The 23,356-nt window shown below is 45.4% G+C and overlaps 1 protein-coding gene across 1 annotated transcript in view; it reads right to left on the bottom strand.

The window, feature by feature from the left end:
* Positions 1–23,356, bottom strand: part of LOC309520481 (methanethiol oxidase-like) — a 33,194-nt gene that overhangs the window by 6,000 nt on the left and 3,838 nt on the right. The window contains exons 2-9 of the mRNA XM_082202333.1: positions 19,143–19,196; positions 12,240–12,352; positions 10,188–10,373; positions 8,954–9,074; positions 7,484–7,666; positions 5,694–5,872; positions 2,676–2,754; positions 1,016–1,137 (exon numbers count right to left, since the gene is read on the bottom strand). Coding sequence (XP_082058459.1) covers positions 1,016–1,137; positions 2,676–2,754; positions 5,694–5,872; positions 7,484–7,666; positions 8,954–9,074; positions 10,188–10,373; positions 12,240–12,352; positions 19,143–19,196 — 1,037 coding nt within the window. The remainder of the gene's footprint in view (positions 1–1,015; positions 1,138–2,675; positions 2,755–5,693; positions 5,873–7,483; positions 7,667–8,953; positions 9,075–10,187; positions 10,374–12,239; positions 12,353–19,142; positions 19,197–23,356) is intronic.

Here is a 23,356-nt window from a genome sequence, read left to right as displayed (position 1 = left end):
GAGGGATCGCTGCGCAGTGAAAGCAGCGATCCCTCTTGCTGTTCTGGCTTCTGGGATAGCTGCGCGGCCTGCATTCGCTCCATAAGACGCACACACATTTCCACTTACTTTTTAGGAGGAAAAAAGTGAGTCTTATAGAGCAAAAAATATGTTAAGTTCGTATCCAGAGGGTCCACTGTATGTATTTGCTGACTGATGCTGATAAATGGAGTACAATGCTAAACACATGCATATATTGGTGACTTTGCCAGGTATTACGGTAATTATCACTTTATTTACAGTTTACACTTCCTTTTTTATACACCAGTGGAAGCCTGGATATTTAACAAACATACATATTTAAATGTGTTTATTTTGTTTTGCAGATAATACAATTTATAAATAAACAACAAAGAATTCCCCCCTCACCCTCCTTGCCAGTAGGTTCCAGCATAATCAAACAAAATAGTTTATTAACTTTGGATTCAATTTCAAAAATGAGTATCTGTCTGTAGTCTACCACGTGTTGCTGGGGGTTGAAAGCCTTTTTCTTTTGTAAGTGTGTATGCAACAAAGTCAAATGATTTTTTCTTGAAATTGTTCATTCTCTTATTGGTAAATTATTATTAGTAAATACCTAATTGGTAAATATTGATATATATACAGTGGTGCCTCGCAAAACGAAAAGAATCCGTTCTGTGATTCTCTTCGTCTAGTGGTTTTTTCGTCTTGCGAAGCAAGCCCATTGACGGATTAGCGGATTAGCGCTATTAGCGGCTTATCTGCTGATCGGATCAGCTGATAAGCGGCTTAGCGGCTTAGAAAAAAGGGGGGAACCAGCAGGAACTCACAAGACATTGTCGTCTTGCGAAGCAAGCCCATAGGAAATTCGTTTTGCGAAGCACCTCCAAAACGGAAAACTCTTTCGTCTAGCGAGTTTTCCGTCTTGCGAGGCATTCGTCTTGCGAGGCACCACTGTATATATTTTTAAAAAATAATTATTTGCTCTGATCATACATTTAAAGCCAGCTTTTACCTGTCCCACCAGTTTAGGCTGCTGGGTGTTGGTGATGTCATACTGACGGATGTCTCCGTGAAGCCAGTCGCTAAAATACAGAAATTTGTCATCCAGGGAGATGAGGATGTCCGTGATGAGACCTTAAGGAGAATATTGGAGAGTAATAAAAGAAGCCACAGTGTTAAACTCTTGTGAGTCACCTGTTTGTGTGTATTGGGGGGGGGGGGGAGAGAGAGAGAGAGAGAGAGAGAGAGAGAGAGAGAGAGAGAGAGAGAAATATACGAGGTGTTACAAAGATATCACACATCTCTAATATTTTATTCTCTCCAGTGAATTTACTCTCTTTTTTTGGGTGGGGAGATGTAGTTTTTGTTTTGTTTTGTTCTCTTTAAAGAAATTCTTTGCTTTTTGGTAAATTTGTTGTTGTTTTTTAATATTTTTATTAAGCAATTTCAACATAAGAAGTTATCAAATCATATAATCACATATATTATTCCCCCCCTTCCATCCCTCCCTCCCCCCCAACCAGGGACTTCCCTCGGCTCCTCTCTCTGATTTCTCTGCACATATTACTCTCTGCATGTCATAAAATTATACATATCCTTGGCTTGTCTATCTATCATGTTATCAACCAATAAATTTGTGTATGTTTCTTCAAAACCTGCCAAGGAGTCCAGTTCATTTTGTTGTCTTTTTAAACAATTTGTAAAATTATTTAAAATTTGTAAAAAGTTCCCATTCTTCCTTAAAGTCGCACTTGCCCTTGTCCCGCAGTTTGTATGTCAATTTAGCCAGTTCTGCAGAACTCATCCATTTTTCTTGCCACTGTTCTTTCGTTGGGACGAACTTAGTCTCTTAAGCTGCCCTGAACTTCTTGCTTCTAGAGGTCTGGTAGGTGGGTTGGGGAAGCTGCTCAAAATGACAAGATAAATCCTACTTTTGATTGATGGGGTCTGTGTGGAGAGGGTAACAACTTTCAGATTTTTGGGCATTGAATTACAAGAGGATCTGTCCTGGAGTGTCAACACAAGGGGGCTTGTGAAGAAGGCGCAGCAGAGACTGTACTTTTTGAGAATTCTAAGGAAAAACCATCTTCCGCAGAAACTGCTGCTTGCCTTCTATCCCTGTGCCATTGAGAGCGTGCTCACTTATGGCTTATGTGTGTGGTACGGAAGCTGTACTGCCCAGGACAGGTTGGGGTTGTGCAGAGTTGTTAAGGCAGCAGAGAGCATTGTTGGCTGCCCACTCTCCACCTTAGAGCAGATTTATGCCACAAGGTGCCATAGGAAGGCACTGGACATAGTAAAAGATCCATCGCATCCTGGTCACTGTCTCTTCGAGCTCCTGCTGTCGGGACGGAGATACAGGACGATGAAGACAAGAACGAGCCGTCTTAAGAACAGCTTCTTCTCCAGAGCGATCTCGGCCCTGAATGGGAAGCCTGGACTTTGAAAGTCATCTAATCTTCCTTGCTGTGTTAGACTGTATTGTTTTAATTAGTGTTTTTATAGTTGTTTTGATTTTGTGTGGAGTGCCCTACCTGGGTGGATGGAGCAGCCAAGTAATTTCGTTGTCCCCGAGAGGGGGCAATGACAATAAAGATATTATTATTATTATTATTATTATTATTATTATTATTATTACTTGTGGCCCAAATCTGAAACAACGCTGGACTCACCTGGCATGTCAGGAAGAACCCAGCCGTTCACCTTTTTGCTGGGCACCTGGATCACTTGCTTAGCCGCCCATGTCCCATTCTGCAGAAAGAGCAACCACAGTGAAGATTAATCACAGGAACGCCATCATTCACTCAGCACAGATGGATATATTCTTAATATTGGAGGGTGGATGGCAGCTAATGAATTGAGGTTGAATCCTGACAAGGCAGAAGTACTGTTCTTGGGGGACAGGGAGCGGGTTGGTGTGGGGGGTTCCCTGGTCCTGAATGGGGTAACTGTGCCCCTGAAGGACCAGGTGCGCAGCCTGGGAGTCATTCTGGACTCACAGCTGTCCATGGAGGCGAAGGTCAATTCTGTGTCCAGGGCGGCTGTCTACCAGCTCCATCTGGTACGCAGGATGAGACCCTGCCTGCCTGCAGACTGTCTCACCAAAGTGGTACATGCTCTGGTTATCTCCCACTTGGACTACTGCAACACGCTCTACGTGGGGCTACCTTTGAAGGTGACCTGGAAACTGCAATTAATCCAGAATGTAGCAGCTAGACTGGTGACTGGGAGCGGCCGCCAAGACCATATAACACCGGTCTTGAAAGATCTACATCAGCTCCCAGTACGTTTCCGAGCACAAATCAAAGCGTTGGTGCTGACCTTTAAAGCCCTAAATGGCCTCCCTGTTAGGAGATCCTCAGGCCTTGGGAAGAGGGTTTGACCATTGAGCCACTCTGAGACCTGGAGCTCTTTGAGGGGAACTGAAGGCAAGTGTGTCTCCTAACAACTCTCAGCACCCTGAACAAACTACAGTTCCCATGATTCTTGATGGGGGAGGGAAGTAGCTACTGTTAAAATAGTATAATGTTGCTTTCAATGTATGGTGAGAGTGTGAACACACTCTGCGAGGCGGCAAAAAGACTTAAGGAAGATCAAAGTCTACTAGCTGATCCCTTGGACTGATTTGCAATATGCCAGCAATTGTTCAATAATTGTTCACCGCTAGCAACAAATGACACCCAGTTGTTTTAACAAAAGGGGCATCAAAATGGGATCCCACCCTGCTAGGTAAAGGTATAAGGGACCCCTGACCGTTGGGTCCAGTCGTGGCCGACTCTAGGGTTGCAGCGCTCATCTCGCTTTACTGGCCGAGGGAGCTTCCGGGTCATGTGGCCAGCATGACTAAGCTGCTTCTAGCGAACCAGAGCAGTGCACGGAAATGCCATTTACCTTCCCGCAGGAGTGGTACCTATTTATCTACTTGCACTTTGACGTGCTTTCGAACTGCTAGGTTGGCAGGAGCAGGGACCAAGCAGCGGGAGCTCACCCCGTCACGGGGATTCAAACCGCCAACCTTCTGAACGGCAAGCCCTAGGCTCAGTGGTTTAACCCACAGCGCCACCCGTGTCCCCCCACCCTCCTACCCTATTTCCAAATCAGGTTGCTGGGAGGGGAAGAGAGTGTTTTTGGGGGGATGGGTCCAGGCATGGACTTTTGTGTGACAACTGCTGAAAAGAAATTCTGGTTCTGATTCTTAGAGAATGGGTGCTTCCAGGCCAGCTGTTAGGATAATCCCCTTATGATCCCCACCCCACCCCACTCCAGCCACTATTTTGCATCTGGTTCCAGTCAGTGGATCTCAGGGGTAAAATAAAAGGGGGGGGGATGAGGAATGCTCAAAGCAGTTCCTGCAAACCTGAAGTGTGCCTGGCTCTGTTACAAGGCATGCCAAACATTATTAGTCCCATTTTACAGATGGAAGGGCTGAGGCAGCAGGAGACAGCGAGTGCAGGGCAGAGGCGAAATCTCTGAATGCTGAGACTTCCTCCGTCACCACTGTCTCTTGGCCACTCCACAACGCACTGCAGAATAAACAGCTCTTGTGCGGTATCACAGGCGCCTATCTTATGTAGACAAGAGAAAGCTTAATGGCTTGAACCGCCGCACAATCATATGTACACAGCTCGACATATGCGGAGGTGACACGAGACCTGAGCAAACAGCCGTTACAATGGGAGCGGTGGCTCAATGAACCACCTCTGGTAAGCCAGGCGGGTTAATGATTGCGCTGTCCCATTATGCCAAAGATCAATAATTCACTCCCTGAGATGCAAAGGCGATAACTGCGCATAGTGGGGTGGGGAGGGAACGGCTTGCAGATCTGGGCCTCGTCAGACAACCGTTGGGATCGCAGAGCCTCCTGCTCACCGCCTGACAACACCTGTTTGACTCCATCACCAGTTGGACTAGCGCCTATTCCTGCCGACACAGATCCGGTGCACTGTTGGCTTTTTACATGTTCAAAGGGAATCGGACCGTCAGCAATTCGTCCCACTGTGCTTTGCTGCAAGCAGGGATCTTTTGCACCAAGTTGGGGATGGATCCCACTTGCTGCCTTGGCTTGGTTTTTAGCCGCGGGGCTGGGGCGGGGGAAGCCCGAGCTTCCCCCGACCCCAGCCCCCAGAACAGGTCTGGGAACAGCGGCAAGGTTGCGCGCAGCCTTGCCTCCACTCCCGGAGCTTGCGGGGCTGGTGGGAGAAGCCCGGGTTCCCCCCCCCCAGCCCCAGGGACCACACATTCGCTCCTTAAGACGCACAGACATTTCCCCTTAGTTTTCAAGAGGAAAAAAGTGCGCCTTATGGAGCGAAAAATATGGTAATATACACAATTTTGCAAATCAATTTGCCCCAGTACAAAGCATTTTTGTGCATTACCTTTCTGAACATATGCATTTTTATGTACACTTTCCCCCAGTATACGCATTTTTGTATGTGATACTTGGTTGGAGAACTGCACTGCAAAATTTGGAAAAGGGCAAATTTCAAAGGAAGGCTCTGTTTCAGTCCGTGCACTGTTTCAGAAAGTGCAAACTTAGTGAGGTGGCCTTCTGATGTGAACTGAATTTGAATTTCTCCCCCAAGTCTACAAAGAAATGGCTTTTTCTAATTGGAGGTGCCTGGGAGGATCTTCTGCCAGAGAGCCACAGCTTTTCCTCAAGTATTACTAAAAACGTTACTCCTTTTTGTTACCGCGGTCTTGTGGAAACGATGAATCGCACTGGTGAGGGCGCAGCCGATGAACCCCTCTGCCGCGTCGGGGTTGTGGAGAAAGCGGATTTCAAGAGGGATGGAATTCTTCCCCACGTCGATCGACTGGATGAGTTCATGGGTGGTCCAGTCCCACACATTAATGTTGCCACCGTAGCAGCCTTCAAAGATGCAGTGGTTGTGGAGGAAGTAGAGTAAATAAAGAGCAGAAAAGTAAAGCTTACTGAGAGGTCACTTTTTCGATTTCCCCCAGCATTGGTGTGTGAGGAGAGCTGTGTGATAGGAATTTTATGGTCTTAGATATATGGTAATGTTCATAACCACACGTACATAGATCAGCACAGGAAGACCGACCTGGAACCATTTTGATTCCTAAACTGACCAAATGTTTTCTCTGCAAGGTCAAAGTGGAAAAGCCTCCCCATTGTCTTTTCCTTCACAAATCCTGTCTTAAGCATATGTCTGTGTTTGAATAAGGTGTGAGCCTCTGACCTGGCCCAGGAACTACCGTATTTTTCGCTCTTTAATACACACCCGACCATAACACGTACATTGTTTTTAGAGGAGGAAAATCTGTAGGTTTGCCACCCGTAGGCATTCCCTCCATAACATGCACAGACATTTCCCTTTACTTTTTAGGAGGAAAAAAGTGAGTGTTATGGTGCAAAAAATACGGTAAGTATTTATCTCTACAAAAGACTGGCCAGGCTACCCAGGAAATCCAATCAAGTAACCTGCCAGACAGGAGATAAACAGCGACAGGAGAAAAAGAACATGCAAATGTTCTGTTTTAGACAGGGTTTTTTTGTGAAGGTGTGATGTATCTGAGGGGTGGTCTTAGGTTACACCCCTTCTGTGATGCATGTATGATGTTTCTGGGGGTGGTCTTGATCTACAGGGTGGCAATTTCAAAAGTCTTTATAAGGCCTTGCGCGCCATTTTTCTGGGTCCCTCCTCTCTCCTGCGGGTGAGGGGAGCACCCTGTTGCAACAGATCAATAAAGATCAAGCTTACTAGCTGCTTTGCTTCTCAATAGTCTCTGCTTGGCCTCTGTTATTTTCTCCTACCAATAGAGAACCTATGTAAGGACTCTATATGGGCTCTTGGGTACCCCATAAGGGAAAAGGGCAATTTTTGTTTACAACAGCTGCCTGTGAAAAACATTCTTTTGTGCACAAAAGCCCTCCCATCTAACAATGTAAGAAGAGTTTTGCTGGATCAGGGTGATGGTCCAGAATCCTGCTTTCACAGTGGTCAGTCGGATGCTCTTGATAGAAGCCCACAAGCAAGAACTGAGGGCAACGGCCATTCTCCCCCCTTGCAATTCCCCGCAAGTGCCATTCAGAATATAGCCTTATCCGTGGATTTGTCTAAACCTCTTGCGAAGCCATCCAAGTTGGCGGCTATCGCTACTTCTCACAGGAAGCAAACTCCATCATTTTAACTAGGCGCTGTGTGAAGAAATCCTTCCTTTCGCTACTCTCAATTCTTCAGCGTTCAGCTCCTCATAATTTCATAGACGAATGCTGCATTGTGAAATAGCACCACACACAATACAAGCAACACGAAGACCAGTATACTAGATAGCACTACAATTCTGTCGTGCCAGAGCACGATTTCTGTTCTCATCCTGAAGCAAAGTTCTTAACCTGAAACACTATTTCTGGGTTAGCGGAGTCTGTAACCTGAAGCGTATGTAACCACTGTATTACAATTATTATTCCCGCACCCTTTGCTTCAATAGTGCTTATGTGCAAAGAGGACGCACTCACCTTTCTCCAGATCAACTGGATTAAACCCATTTGCCAGGCACTTGGGCACTCCCCATTCCGTGCTCATCAGGACGTTATGCCTCGGCTGGTACCAGAAATCGTAGCCCAGCTTAGGGACCTTGGACCCTTTTTCCCAGTTTCCCTTCACCTCAAACGTCTCCCCATCCAGCAGCACGAAACCACCTGACGTTACAAAAAAAACACAACGAAAACCATTAGGAATGTCGTAGGAACACAGGAAATTGAACCCGAGGCTTTCTCCATGCAAGGGAGATTGCTGTGCCAGGAAGCTACAATCGTTGCCATCCACAAGATGCATTATTCTAAATCCCAAAAGGTATTTGATATATCCCAGCTGGTGTGTGTGCGGGTTGCAAAAAGACTTGTACTTAAAGGTTTGAAGGGTAAGCATGCACCATCCACTACTCAGTGGTCTGAAGTTCACGCTGCCCTTTCTACATCTGAATGTAGAGTATAATGGTTTGGTTGGCCATCCGTCTGTCGATGGAGGAGTGTGTCTTTTGGAGTGAAGTAAAGCTGATGGAAGGTTGTAGAAACCAATATAGGATAGACATGTTTCGTTGCAGATGAAGGCGCAAAACACACACACACACACACACACACACACACAGGTACCTTGGTTTACGAACTTAATCCATTCTGGAAGTCCATTCTTAAACTGAAACCGTTCTTAAACTGAGGCACACTTTCCCTAATGAGGCCTCCCGCCGCTGATGCCCTCCCACCATTCGGATTCTGTTCTTAGACTAAGGTAAAGTTCTCAAACCAAGACACTATTTCCGGTTTTGCAGAGTTCGTAAACCAAATTGTTCTTAAACCAAGGTACCACTGTATATAATGTGTGTGTGTGTGTATAGTTTAAGTCAGGATTGAGGGATTATTTTTAATATTAATGTGAGCTGATGCTGTTCCTTTCTTTTTGTTATATTTGTATTAAATAAATAAATAAAAACCTCTCCTAGAGAGTATGCGTGCATATTGCTGTAGCTTGGTTGTACGTCACTTTGCCCTAAGCAAGATAAAGAGACTAACAAATTTAACAAATAAATAATAAGCTGGCCCACAAGAGTCCTAACATTTCAGTTTCCCAATTATCTCCGCTTCCTTCCACCACCCCCTGCCCTAGCCTTTTTCTTTTTTTTAAAAAAAGTTAAGTTTGTAGTCCTTATGATTGCAAAGACACAGTCTAGAATTGTGAGTCGTGCCTGTTGAAACCCAACAAGCAGATGAACACACCCAGGAGCTTGGTGGCAGGGGAAAACTGCTCCAGAGCCATCAATTTTGGAATAAATTATGCAAAATAAAAGGCAGGGTGAAAATCTGCATTTAAAAAACTGCATGCGGAAGAACAGAAATGTTCTCCGTTCAAAATTTGGACTGGGACTCGCTTTTGCGCTCTTGTTAACCCAGCCCAGACCACCTCCTTTGCCTGCCCAGCCCCAAAAACACCTTTTCCATTGCCGGACGGGTCTCCCATGGTGCTGATCATGATTTCGCCACTGCCCAAGCAGTGGGTGGTGTGAGGATTAGCCAGGTTGCACTTCCAGTACATGTCAACGGGCTCGACAGCCTAAGGGAAAAGGTGGCACAGAGAAAGCTAAGGTTAGTGCGGTGTTAAAAATCTCTCCTGTGTGCTTTTTAAGTTTCTGGCTCTTATGATTCCAAGGGTACAGGGCCGACAGAAATTGTGTGAATCGTGTCTTCTTCTGCACAGAGAAAGTAATGCTAGTGTTATCCTGAAAACGTTCTGTGCGTGTGTGTTCCTCACTCCCTAACCATTCTCCATCAATGAAGGAGAAGAGAAACTGCTGTAAAGGGAATATTTTTAGCATACATTTCTCCTATGATACTCTTTAAATGCCATTTCCCCTTAACGTCCTTTGCAAGCAATTTCCCCTAATATAATGCACTCCTGTGTGCTGTTTTATCTTATATGCATTTTTAGGCATACTTTCACCTAACATTTGCATTCTTGTACGCATTGTTAGAGAACTGCGTCCCAAAGTTCAGAGAAGTGTGTGAATTTTGGAGGGTGGTGGCATTTCAGTTCATGCATTGGACTTGGAAAGTTAGAATCTGTTTGGCTCGCATTAAGATGCAAAACTAAATGGATTGGATCCTCCATCCATAAAGGTAAAGGGACCCCTGACCATTAGGTCCAGTTGTGGCCGACTCTGGGGTTCCGGCTCTCATCTCGCTTTATTGGCCAAGGGAGCCGGCGTACAGCTTCCGGGTCATGTAGCCAGCAGGACCAAGCCGCTTCTGGCGAACCAGAGCAGTGCACGGAAATGCCTTTTACCTTCCCGCTGGAGTGGTACCTATTTATCTACTTGCACCTTGATGTGCTTTCGAACTGCTAGGTTGGCAGGAGCAGGGACCAAGCTACAGGAGCTCACCCCGTCGCGGGGATTCGAACCACCGACCTTCTGATCAGCAAGTCCTAGGTTCTGTGGTTTAACCCACAGCGCCACCCGCGTCCCTCCCCATCCATAGTGCTAACATTATTTCCTATTTTGTGAGGGACTGGTTCTGCTGCAAAAAAAAACTCAATGCTGATGCCTTGTAAATACTACAGCGAAGACCCACTGCGAGCAACTCTGGTAGGGCTTTTGATTCATTGAGCAACAGAGGAACTTGCAAAACGGAGGGCGTGGTTTCTGGTGAGCCCCAGAAAAGACTGTACCTTATGGAGGCGCGGAGCTCGAGGGTCAGTGCCTGTATCAACCACATAAATCCTGGAAGAGATCAAGCTGGGAAGGATGAGCCGATTTCGCTTCTTGGTCGCGTCCCCAAAACAGCTGCTGCAGGAGTTCCACCCAGTGTGGTGGAGCTCATCGTTGACATTTGGCATGGGCAGGCGATGGATGACCTATGAAATAAGAAGAAGAAGAAGTGAGAGCTGGACCATAAAGAAGGCTGATCGGCGAAGAATGGATGCTTTTGAATTCTGGTGCTGGAGGAGACTCTTGAGAGTCCCATAGACTGCAAGCCTCTCCATTCTGAAGGAAACCAGCCCTGAGTGCTCACTGGAAGGACAGATCCTGAAGCTGAGGCTCCAAGACTTTGGCCACCTCATGAGAAGAGAAGACTCCCTGGAAAAGACCCTGATGTTGGGAAAGATGGAGGGCGCAAGGAGAAAGGGACAACAGAGGATGAGATGGTGGGACAGTGTTCTCGAAGCTACCAGCATGAGTTTGACCAAAGTGCGGGAGGCAGTGGAAGACAGGAGGGCCTGGCGTGCTCTGGTCCAGGGGTTCACGAAGTGTCGGACACGACTAAACGACTAAACAACAACAATACCAACACGTTGATCTTTAATCTGTCACTGCTTAATTTTAATGATCTTTTACATGTTTTTAATTATTTGCTCTTAACTGATTTTGTTGACATTCACAACATTTCTTGTAGACTGCTTAGAGGTGTATACAATTTTGTTAAATAAAAATAGATCTCAGGTGTAAAGAGGTATGCCTTTGGCGTACGGTGAAAGCAGTACAATGAAGATTTTGAGGCAGAAAGGGAGCCGCCACCATTTAGGCGCTGCTGCAAAGAATGCCCTCTCGTGGGCTCCTATTCCCTATACTTCTGAGGGTGGCAGAACTCCTAAAAGGGTCTCCTCTGTCGATCTTAACACCTGAGAGTGTCTGTAGGGAAGGAGGGAGAGGCGGTCTCAGATATCTGGACGCTTAGTTGTTTAGAACTTTAAACACAACTGCATTTGCAAATGGGTAGAACTTATGGTAATTGCAGCCAGACAGGTTATAGCGAGTAACTGGAAAAATGCAGAAGAGTTAGAGGTGAACCAATGGAGGAAAAAACTGAATATTATAATTTTAGAATACCTAACTGTGAAGATACACAGAATGGAAGGGTTTAAGGTCAGTGAGAAAGAGGAGGATTGGCTTGAGAAGATACTGAATTATTTGGGCAGGTTTGAACAATTTGGGGCAATTAAAATGTTAGAAGTTAAATATACCTTGTGGATGGAGGAGTGTTAAGGTATATAGAAGTGTACATATGGTTAATTTGAATATATTATTATTGAATATGTATATTATTGAATATTGTATACCCAATGTATCAGCTGCCTAGGGGGTTTCACTGTTTGTGTTTTGGTGATTGGTAAAATTTTTTTTTAAAAAAAATATTTTTTTTAAAAAGAAGATCTTTAAACACAACTATCACTCTGAGGTTGCCCCACCCGCACCCTTCTCACACACCGACGTGGCAACTTGCAACATTTATTTACAATTTAAGGTTTTTGAAAATATACAATAAAACAAAATTAACAAGCTTCGACAAGATATCTTGCCGGACCAGATCAACTGCCCCACAAAGTGTGTGGCTAAGTATACGAAAGCAAACAAAAGATTTAGCAATCTGAACCTCTTGAGAATGAACGGGGAAGTCTTTGGAAATCCACCACACCCCCACTTTTGTTCTGCAAGAATGCGCTCTTCAGTTTTAAAGCGAGCAGCTGTCACAGATGACTTCTGCAACGGCCTGAAGGAGGCGGACTGCAATGTTTGCACTTTTAAAAGTGTTTTTAGGGTGGGGTTTTGCTATGGGGATGTGTCAGGGTTTCTTGGTTTTCTTTTACAAGATACAACTCAGAATTATCCTTGGAAAGCAAACAGGACTTCTCACACAATTGTGGAGCAATATAACCCTGAAGATATCGGCGCATACCAAGCCTTGTTGCGTGACCAGCCTTCGCAAACTGAAAGATGCTTACTTGGCAATAGGTTGGAGATTTGGGGTCCACATCCACCGTGGCCAGGTAGTCTGGCTTCTTTATTCCCGTGTTCCTGTAGATGCACGGCAGGTAGACAATCTCTTCCCGGGGGCCTGTCCAAAAGCAAAAAACCTTGTATGAGCCACCAGGAGTGGGGGAACAGGGAAGCAAACACACTGGTGAAATAAATCAATTAATGTCTTATGTACAGTGGTGCCTCGCAAGACGAAAAGAATCCGTTCTGTGATTCTCTTCGTCTAGTGGTTTTTTCATCTTGCGAAGCAAGCCCATTGAAGGATTAGCGGATTAGCACTATTAGCACTATTAGCGGCTTTTAGCGGCTTATCTGCTGATCAGATCAGCTGATAAGTGGCTTAGCGGCTTAGAAAAAGGGGGGGGACCAGCAGGAACTCGCAAGACATTGTCGTCTTGCGAAGCAAGCCCATAGGAAATTCATTTTGCGAAGCACCTCCAAAACGGAAAACTCTTTCGTCTAGCAAGTTTTCCGTCTTGCGAGGCATTCGTCTTGCGGGGCACCACTGTATATAATAAACATTCATAAATGTACCAGCCAAAGATGCACATAGATATATAGGCCACATGTCTGAAGCTGCACAGGAGAGCAGCCATGGAGCCATTTTGACTCCCAGGCTGACCAGGTGTTTTCTCTGCAAGGTCAAATGGAGGGGCCTCCCCATTGCCTTTTCCTTCACAAATCCTGTCTTAAGGGTATGTCTGTGTATGAATAGGGTGAGCCTGTGAGCTGGCTGAGGAACTAAGTATTTATCATTGCAAAAGACTGGCCAGGCTCCCCAGGGTATCCAATCAAGTGAGCATTAACAGGTAACCTGCCAGACAGGAGGTAAACAACACACTCAGATTTCTGCTGTAGACCGCCCTTTCTGTGATGTATGTATGATGTTTCTGGGGGTGGTCTTGGACTCCAGGGTGGGCAATTTAAAATGTCTATATAAGGGCTTGCAGACCTATGTTCTGGGTCCTCCTTCTCCTGCATGTGAGGGGAGCACCCTGTTGCAACAGATCAATAAAGATCAGGCTTACGAGCTGCTTTGCTTCTCAGTATTCTCTGGTTGGCCTCTGTTTTTTCCTCCGACCGATGGAGAACCTGCAAAGGACACTATAAGGGCTCTTGCGTCCCCCATAAGGGAATAAGCGCAGATTTTTTGTATTAAGGGGAGCCAGATCAAGAAAGGAGAAAAGCTCACTCTTTCACCGCTGCGTTTGGATGTGACGAACAATGCAAACAGTATCTTTCTTGGAACATTCTCTGCTTTGCTCTCGAATGAAACCGTGGGCAAGACTTCCATTAGACTTTGGCAAGGTCAAAGGAGTGGGGGAACGATGACGTGAGATAATATCGCCCGAGGGGGCAAATCCCTCACGTGAGCCACAAGCCGGCCATCCCTGATTTGCCATGAAATGAGGCCAATTTTAAAAAAGCTTCGTTTATTCATTTATGCATGAATTTGCACATGGGGGAGAAATAGTTCCAAAGGGCAGAAGGGAAGAAATTTTGCTTTTTGGTGATGCAGGTACAGTTCTTACCTCCGGTTAAGAACTTAATTCATTCCGGAGGTCTGTTCTTAACCTAAAACTGTTCTTAACCTGAGGTATCACTTTAGCTAATGGGGCCTCCCGCTGCCGCAGCTTGATTTCTGTTCTCATCCTGAAGCAAAGTTCTTAACCAGAGGTACTATTTCTGGGTTAGTGGAGTCTGTAACCTGAAGCGTCTGTAACCTGAAGCGTCTGTCACCCGAGGTATTCATCACAGCAGGGGTAGTTTTGGAAGAGGCAGGAAAGGAGGTAATGCCTCATCTTGTGCCATTCCTCCCCTTCTTGTACCTCATTTAAAAAGAGGTGCTCCCTCTTGTTTGACACACAGAATGGAGTTCTCCTTCTAGTATCTGTTAGATTTCTGTTATGCCACTGTGCAGTTCTTGGAGTCACAAGACTCTGTTGACATTCCAGACTATTGGAAGTCTCACGGGAGATGGGAGGTGGATGTTGAAGTTACTGGTTTCCTGTTTCTTATTTATTTATTTATTTATTTATTTATTTATTTTTAAAGTAATATTTATTGAAGTTCAGCAAACATTTAGAGAATTTCAAAATTTAAACTTAAAAAGAAGAAGAACAAAGAATACAAAAACAAGACACATAGAAAAAACAAAATAGAAAACAGTTTACACAGAAAAAAAAGAAAAGAAAAAGAATCAATACTTTCATATCATATACTTCATTTACTAGTTTCCTGACCTCCTCACACCTCCCTTTTTGTATTCCAGTTCAGATATTTAATTCAGCAAGCCCTTACCCTTTATCACTTATCCATTACTCAGCATCTTAACCTATTATAAATATATATATTTTCCTCCATTATCAGTCCATATTTGCATATTCTTGTTAATCTTTTTACCAACACCACTTATTATCAATCCAACATCCCTTTAACATTCATTCATTTTACAGTATTTCTGCAAGTAGTCTTTAAATTTTTTCCAGTCTTCTTCCACCGCCTCTTCTCCCTGATCTCGGACTCTGCCAGTCATTTCTGCCAGTTCCATGTACTCTATCACCTTCATCTGCCATTCTTCCAAGGTGGGTAGATCTTGTGTCTACTGGTTTCCTGTTTCTTTGTTACTGTTGTTTTTCTGTCTCTCACAGAGAGCAGACACATATTATTTTCTGCCCTGCGTAGTTAGAAATAAAAGTAGCAATGTAGCAGATATTTCTGGCTCCTTCTGCGGCTGTCTGGGTACTCTGCGCAATGGGGAGCGTGCCTGAAGTCTCATTCAAAGGCTTTGGTCGTTAATCACCGTCGGAGATTCCGAAGATACGGCCGGAGGAATAGCTATTTCAGCTCGGTCGTACGGAGGCTCCGACAGTATCGTCTGAGAAGAGGCATTCTCTGTCATGAGAGGGAATGCGTCTTTCTAATGCTATTTGAGACAAGGTACCGTATCTCTCCTCATGCCTTCTCTAAGAGGTCTTCCATCTTCACTCACACACAGGATGGAATGAGGCATCCCTCCTCTCTCACGCGTGGGAACACCATCTTATGAAGAGGTGTTCCTCCCACAACATAGGACATAGGACAATGCTATCTGAAAGTCTTGTAAGCATCTGTTTTTTTTTAATAATAATAAAAATAGTCACATTTCAAACATTTGCTGTTGGATTAAGGCAGGGGGGACTATTTAGCCAATCAAAATGCTTTTCAATCTATCTAACCAATCTAACATGACTAAATATGGCAGTCCTTTTATTTCCCAAATAACATTTAGGGAAAAACCAAATGCTTTTCTACTAGGTATTTTAGGTGCACGGGACGCGGGTGGCGCTGTGGGTTAAACCACAGAGCCTAGGACTTGCCGATCAGAAGGTTGGCGGTTCGAATCCCCGCAACGGGGTAAGCTCTCATTGCTCAGTCCCTGCTCCTGCCCACCTAGCAGTTCGAAAGCACGAAGTGCAAGTAGATAAATAGGTACCACTCTGGCGGGAAGGTAAACGGCGTTTCCGTGCACTGCTCTGGTTTGCCAGAAGCGACTTAGTCATGCTGGCCACATGTAAGCCGGCTCCCTCGGCCAGTAAAGCGAGATGAGCGCCAATACTCCAGAGTCGGCCATGACTGGACCTAATGGTCAGGGGTCCCTTTACCTTTACTATTTTAGGTGCAGAGATCCAAAGGAGCAGAAACGACTATTCATGTATGCGATGACAGCAACGCGAATGCTACTGGCCCAGAGATGGAAAGAAGAAAAAGTTCCAACCAGAGACAAATGGCTGATGAATATGGACTACCCCGAAATGGCAAAATTGACTGGGAAAATCAAAAACCAGGAGGAGGAGAATTTTAAGAAGGAATGGGGAAAATTCACAATGTATTTAAGAGAACACTGTAAACAAACTACAAACTTTGGCAGGATTTGAGTAATGCTTGTAATATACGAAGAATTATGGTGAAAGTGGTTTGTTTTAAAAAAATAGAGAAAACAAGGAAGGCAATTGGAAAAAAAGATTGAAAATGGTAACAATGGAAGGGCGGAGGAGAGTCATAGGATTCAGAGAATTCTAAATGATGATGTATAATGTTTGAATTCAAATTTGTACTGTAAAACTCAATAAAAATATATTGGTGGGGGAGTGGCAGCCCTACATAATGTTAAAAACCTGCATGAAAACGTCTATATTTCTTTTAACATATCACCTACTGGGGGTTATGAAGACCTGAAGACTGAAGAGGAGAGCAGTCCAGGATCATTTCAGATACGTTTGCAGCCATAGCAATGATACCCTCATAAACCACAGCCCAGTGCCCAGATGTGGATGAAAAATGAAAGAGGGAGTTTCTTTAGCTTGAAAGCATTTCCTTATTATTGCTGGCGCTTCTCCCGAGTGTTAGGACACAGTTGCCACTCCCTGATGGAGGCTGCGACTGCACTTCAGGAAAGCTTGGGAGGGGTGTGCAAATTTCATTAAATTTCTTAATGTGCAAAAATGAAAAATGAAACATTAGTAAGCAAGCAGTCCCAAGAGAGGGCAGGGCCGTAGTTCAGTGGCTGGGTCCCGGGTTCAAAACCTGGCGCATCCAGGTAGCGCTGGGAATGTCCCATGCCTGGCACTCTGGAGAGCCACTGCCAGTCAGTGTGGCCAACACTGAGTTTGGATTTGGATTTGATATCCCACTTTATCACTACCCTAAGGCGTCTCAAAGTGGCTAACATTCTCCTTTCCCTTCCTCCCCCACAACAAACGCTCTGTGAGGTGAGTGGGGCTGAGAGACTTCAGAGAAGTGTGACTGGCCCAAGGTCACCCAGCAGCTGCATGTGGAGGAGCGGGGAAGCGAACTCGGTTCACCAGATTACGAGTCCACCACTCCTAACCACTACACCACATTGGCACTGAGTTAGATGGAACAAGGAAGCTTCCTTTGTCCTTCCTAAGCTGTGCATGGCTTCAGAAGCCATCTGATCAGCATGACCACTTCAGTGGTACAGTGCTTGTTTTACAATGCATGGGTCCCAGGGGTCTGGAGTCTCAGAAGGTCTCCCGGCTGACCATTGGTATTTAACTCCCAATGCACTATTTAGAGCAGGGGTCAGCAGACTTTTTCAGCAGCGGGCCGGTTCCCTGTCCCTTAGACCTTGTGGGGGGCCGGACTATATTTTGAAGGGGGGGAAAGAATGAATTCCTATGCCCCACAAATAACCCAGAGATGCATTTTAAATAAAAGGACACATGCTACTCATGTAAAAAACACGATGATGCCCGGACCGTTCGTGGGCCAGATTGAGAAGGCGATTGCGCTGGATCTGGCCCCCGGGCCTTAGTTTGCGCACCCATGATTTAGAGGGATGCGGATGGCGCTGTGGTCTAAGCCACAGAGCCTAGGGCTTGCCGATCAGAAGGTCGGCGGTTCGAATCCCCGTGACGGGGTGAGCTCCTGTTGCTCGGTCCCAGCTCCTGCCCACCTAGCAGTTCGAAAGCACGTCAAAGTGCAAGTAGATAAATAGGTACCGCTCTGGCAGGAAGGTAAATGGTGTTTCCATGCGCTGCTCTGGTTTGCCAGAAACGGCTTAGTCATGCTGGCCACATGACCCAGAAGCTTTATGCTGGCTCCCTTGGCCTATAGAGTGAGATGAGCACTGCAACCCCAGAGTTGGTCACGACTGGACCTAACAGTCAGGGTTACCTTTACCTTTTTTAACTATTTAGAATGTATAAAGGTGTTTCAAATGTTTAATGGAAATGCCCAGAACGCGAAGGGACATTTTATCATGCTTGATGGACATGTAAAAAGGAGGGGGAAAAGGATACAATTACATGGATGCAGTAGATTTTAAAGCTTAATATTCAGTTGAAGCCAAAACTCTTTATACAAGGCTTAATGGAGACACAACTGCAAAAGGACGATGGAAGTTCACTCCAATGTAAGATTACAGAAGCGAGATTGTTATATGCACAAAGATGGAAAGATACAGCCCTACCCACTATAGATGAATGGCTGATAAAACTATTGGTCTTGGCTGAGATGGCAAAGGTAATGTGTTTAATTAGAGGGAAAAAATCATTATTGACATTTACTCAGGACTGGAAACTTCTTATGGACTTTTTGCATGAAAGAGAAAATGAACTTGTAATATCTGGATTTGAAGATTGAAAAAGTACTGGACAGAATGAGCGAATAATATGTTTAGCTGAAGGACAGAGAACTAGAATTTTTTTTATATTTTTTTCTTTTCCCATGCTTTTCCTTTCTGCCTTTATATCTTCTTCTTCTTCCTCTTCCTCTTCCTCTTCTTCTTCATATTCTTCCTGCCTCTGTTCTTTTTTAGATATTTCAGTGTATTATATTTTTGTGATAGGTATGCATTTTTGTACAAGTATCAATAAAAATGCTATATATATAAAAGAAAGAGAAAGATCACCAGCTGAATCGCTGGAGAGCCACTGCCAATCAGCGTATAAACATTACTGAACTCAATGGACCAATGGGTAGATTGGATTTCACCATGCTCTTGTTTTTCATTTAGAAACAGTTACTAAGCTGCACACAAGTTATAAACAAGGGAATCCCAGCCCACAGACTTACAACCTAGAACAGGAACTACACAAAATGAAAAAGCAGTGGGGAAGTAGAGAAAGCACTACCTTCAAATCCCCGTACGATGACACAGACAAGGCACTGGGTTTTCCCCCAGTACAGGGTTATTGGCAAACACAAACAGTAGCCAGCAATTGGGACTGGCAAAAAAATAAATTTTGGGTCCCCTTGTGCTGTTTGGGTACGCAAGCTTGCTCTGAACTCCTTGGAAAGTTGGCAAGATACAGGCATGCTTGTAATAAAAATAAAAAGTGGCCACAAAGACCTCGCCCCCTTACCTTTCATAGCGTCCAATGGCGTTTTGTATCCAGGGCCGCACTCTCCGCATTTCGCTGCAAATTGAAATGGTTGAAAGATCAGCAGGTGACAGTTTTGCTGGTCCCAAAAGATGCCTTTCCTGGATATATTCCCAGGCTTTTTGATTAATAATAATAATAATAATAATAATAATAATAATAAATTATTATTATTTATTATTTATACCCTGCCCATCTGGCTGAGTCTCCCCAGCCACTCTGGGCGGCTCCCAATCAAGTGTTAATGTGAGTGAATGTCTTTAGTTTGCTTTCTTGGGACAGGGGAATGCAGGGAGTAAAGAATGACTCCCCATGCAGAATTCAACTTCCTGCACACCTTAACTTCTTTCTTTTAAAATTAGAATTAATAATAATAATAATAATAATTTATTACTTATGCCCCGCCCATCTGGCCGGGCCTCCCCTGAGGAGATTTCACCCCTCCCATATCCAAGAATCTGCTGGTGTTCTCTGCTGATTCTTCAGAGAGGAGGGGCGGTTTCTGCTCTCTACTTATTCAACCCCAGCCTCACATCAAAGAGAGAGAGAGACTGAGTGTTAGAGAGAGATCGTGTGTATAGATAAGGTTGCTGCTAAGAGCAGCTGCAGACACTCAGTGCAGTTCAGCATTTTCGTTTAGACCTCATTTAGCTCTGTACATTGGACGCGGGTGGCGCTGTGGGCTAAAGCCTCAGCGCCTAGGGCTTGCCGATCGAAAGGTCGGCGGTTCGAATCCCCGCGGCGGGGTGCGCTCCCGCTGCTCGGTCCCAGCGCCTGCCCACCTAGCAGTTCGAAAGCACCCCCGGGTGCAAGTAGATAAATAGGTACCGCTTACCAGCGGGAAGGTAAACGGCGTTCCGTGTGCGGCTCTGGCTCGCCAGAGCAGCGTTGTCACGCTGGCCACGTGACCCGGAAGTGTCTTCGGACAGCGCTGGCCCCCGGCCAATAGATGTGAGATGGGCGCACAAACCCCAGAGTCTGTCAAGACTGGCCCGTTCGGGCAAGGGTACCTTTACCTTTACTAGCTCTGTACATAGTTGTGTATTATAGTTGTAGATTGAATAAAAGAAGATATTCTACAGAGCTGCTCTCCGAGTCGTTTATGTTCTGCTCTACTCTGCTGTGCCACGACTGTCTTCTTGTTGGAGTGAATCTGGTGCTCACAACTCTAAGCTGTGAGTCCTGTTCCTGTGCAGAAGGTGGTCTCTGGAAGTGCTACCCAGCTCTCCTAGCCCAGTCGGGGCTGAAGTGGATGAGTCCAGTTAGTGGCACTGGCTCAAGGGCGATGCTGACATCCCCAGCCACTCTGGGTAGCTCCCAACAGAACATTAAACATACGATAAAACATCAAACATTAAAAACTTTCCTAAACAGGGCTGCCTTCCGATGTCTTTTAAAAGTCTGATAGTTGTTTATTTCCTTGACATCTGGTGGGAGGGCGTTCGACAGGGCAGGCGCCATAACCAAGAAGGCCCTCTGCCATGTGTGATAGGTATTCAAAGGGCCTTTGCTGCACGATACCAAATGTAAGAATTCACTGATAAATGTATCTACCGTATTTTTTGCTCTATAAGACTCACTTTTTCCCTCCTAAAAAGTAAGGGGGAATGTGTGTGCGTCTTATGGAGCGAATGCAGGCTGCGCAGCTATCCCAGAAGCCAGAACAGCAAGAGGGATTGCTGCTTTCGCTGCACAGCAATCCCTCTTGCTGTTCTGGCTTCTGAGATTCAGAATATTTCCCCCCCTGTTTTCCTCCTCCAAAAACTAGGTGCGTCTTGTGGTCTGCTGCGTCTTATAGAGCGAAAAATAGGGTATGTACTGGCTCACTGGGAAAACTTCAGAAATTCATGTAGACACGTGAGCTCAGCTACTCAGCAGCCCCTCTGCCTGAGTGATAATCCCTGGCATCCTGATACCTGAGTGCCAGACAGGTAGCCATTCCAGAAATAAGAAACCCAGATGAAGACAAGAGGTGTGATTAACTTGGCTGGGAAACAGGGAAATGTAAATATCTCTTTTGTTACACTTGATGGGTGTTTGGTGGAGGGCAAGGGGAACCATGGGGCAGGGTCCAGGATGCTCAGATTCCTGCCACCAGACCTCCCCTTTCGTGATGTAACCGTGATGTAGTTTTGGGGGGTGTAACATGGGGATTAGCAGCTAATAAAAGTTTGGGGGCTCTTTTGTTCGGGGCTTCCACCTTCTGGCAGGTGGGAGTCCTGTCGCGACAGTCTTCAATAAAGACCAAGCCTACAGGCTGCTGTTTTGCTCTGGTATTCCTGGCTGGTGTCCTTGTTTTTTGTCCAAGGGAGCCCTCAGGTTTCTCCGTTAACAGGCCTGACCTAGCGAGGTTCTTCTTGCTAGCTCTCTGCATGGCTACTCTGGAGAAAGATGCCAATGTAGGGCTGGGGGTTCACAGCTGGGGTAGATCCACACAGCAGTTCCACTTTTAAGGTTGGTTGAGATCCAAGAAATGGGTGTAAACAACATGAAGCTCTGGAATGGACAAACTTGGCACTGGAGTGAAAATGGAATTTTTGGCACCCGACAGCTACTTGTGCTAAAACACACGCCACACTCTAAATTGTATTTTTTAGGAGTGTCCTGTTAAGCCTCTTAGGCAGCTGCTGTCACGCAAGAGATCGGGCGCCGACCCAAAGAGCCTGACCCGGGGTCATTGCAAAACATCCTAGGCCAGCCTTCCCCAACGTGGTGCCCTCCGAACTCTATCAGCCCCAGCCAGTATGGACAATGGTCAGGGCAGGGGCTGTAGTTGAAGCAAAACAGTATCTGGAGATTAGGGTGGGGAAGCTATTCAAAGATAACATTTTCCAAAAATGTCCTGCCCCTGCTGCAGGACTCCTGCAAGCTGCAATCTGTCCTGGGAAAAGTTGCAAGGTGCGCCCATGTTTTAGTTCAGCGGCCAAACCTGTTGCTGTGTGACTTGACAGTGAACTCTAGAAGGCACTCAAATATTTTGTGTGTGTGTGTGTGTGTGTGTGTGTGTGTGTGTGTGTGTGTGTGAAGTGGATCCAGAGAAAAGCTTTTATCTTTCTCACCATAGCACTAGAATCTGGAGGTATTTAAGCAGAGGTGGCGCTGTGGGTTAAACCACAGAGCCTAGGACTTGCTGGTCAGAAGGTCGGCGGTTCGAATCCCCGCGACGGGGTGAGCTCCCGTTGCTCGGTCCCTGCTCCTGCCCACCTAGCAGTTTGAAAGCACGTCAAAGTGCAAGTAGATAAATAGGTACCACTCCGGCAGGAAGGTAAACGGCGTTTCCGTGCGCTGCTCTGGTTCGCCAGAAGCGGCTTAGTCATGCTGGCCACATGACCCGGAAGCTGTACGCCGGCTCCCTCGGCCAATAAAGCGAGATGAGTGCCGCAACCCCAGAGTCGGCCACGACTGGACCTAATGATCAGGGGTCCCTTTACCTTTACTTTAGTGAGGCCAGCATTGTGAGAATCTGCATTTACGATATGACATCTTTATTGTCATCGTCCCATACAGAACAATGAAACTGAAAAATCTACATAAGACATTCAAAAACCCCTAAAAATTCTGAAACCCCATTTTAAAATACAATATACTATAGAGACTCCTTATACTGCGTTTAAAACCAGAATTGCATTTGGGTAGAAACTGTTTCTCAGGCGGCTAGTCCTAGTCTTTATAACCCTATACTTTCTTCCAGAAGGCAGAAGCTGGAAGAGATCATTTCAGATCCTGCCCTAAATAGAGGTTTACACCAGAAGATTGCCAAGGTACTACCTGACTCCAGAAGTCTACAAAATTAACTTGCAGCAGATTCTGGACAGAAAAAGGATGGATATTTTTTTTCACCCAACACCAAATTAATGCATGGAATTTGTTGCAAAAAAAAAAAATACGGTGGGTAGCCACAAGTCTTGGTTAATGGCCACTGGTCACAGTTAAAACATGAGACTAAGAAGCGGATAAATGTGGCCTCTGCGTAAGCTGCCCATTGCTTTGGCCTTAGGTTTGCCAACATTTTGCTCCAAATTTCACAATGTGCTTTCCCTCTTGGGTTTCTTCAGGATCCATTTCAAAACTCCCTAGTGCAGTCAATGCTTTTTTATGATACATAAAAACCCTTAGAATGTGTTTGCTTCATCTCAGTTTATCGAGTTTTATGAGCTAGGGCATATCTATTGCAAAAAAACAGGCAGGCTTTTCTT

Source organism: Podarcis vaucheri, assembly GCF_965113315.1.
Source record: "Podarcis vaucheri genome assembly, chromosome: 16".
Taxonomy (NCBI): Eukaryota; Metazoa; Chordata; class Lepidosauria; order Squamata; family Lacertidae; genus Podarcis; species Podarcis vaucheri.
Note: the sequence above shows the minus strand (reverse complement) of the source record. Positions and strands in the feature narration are given on the sequence as shown.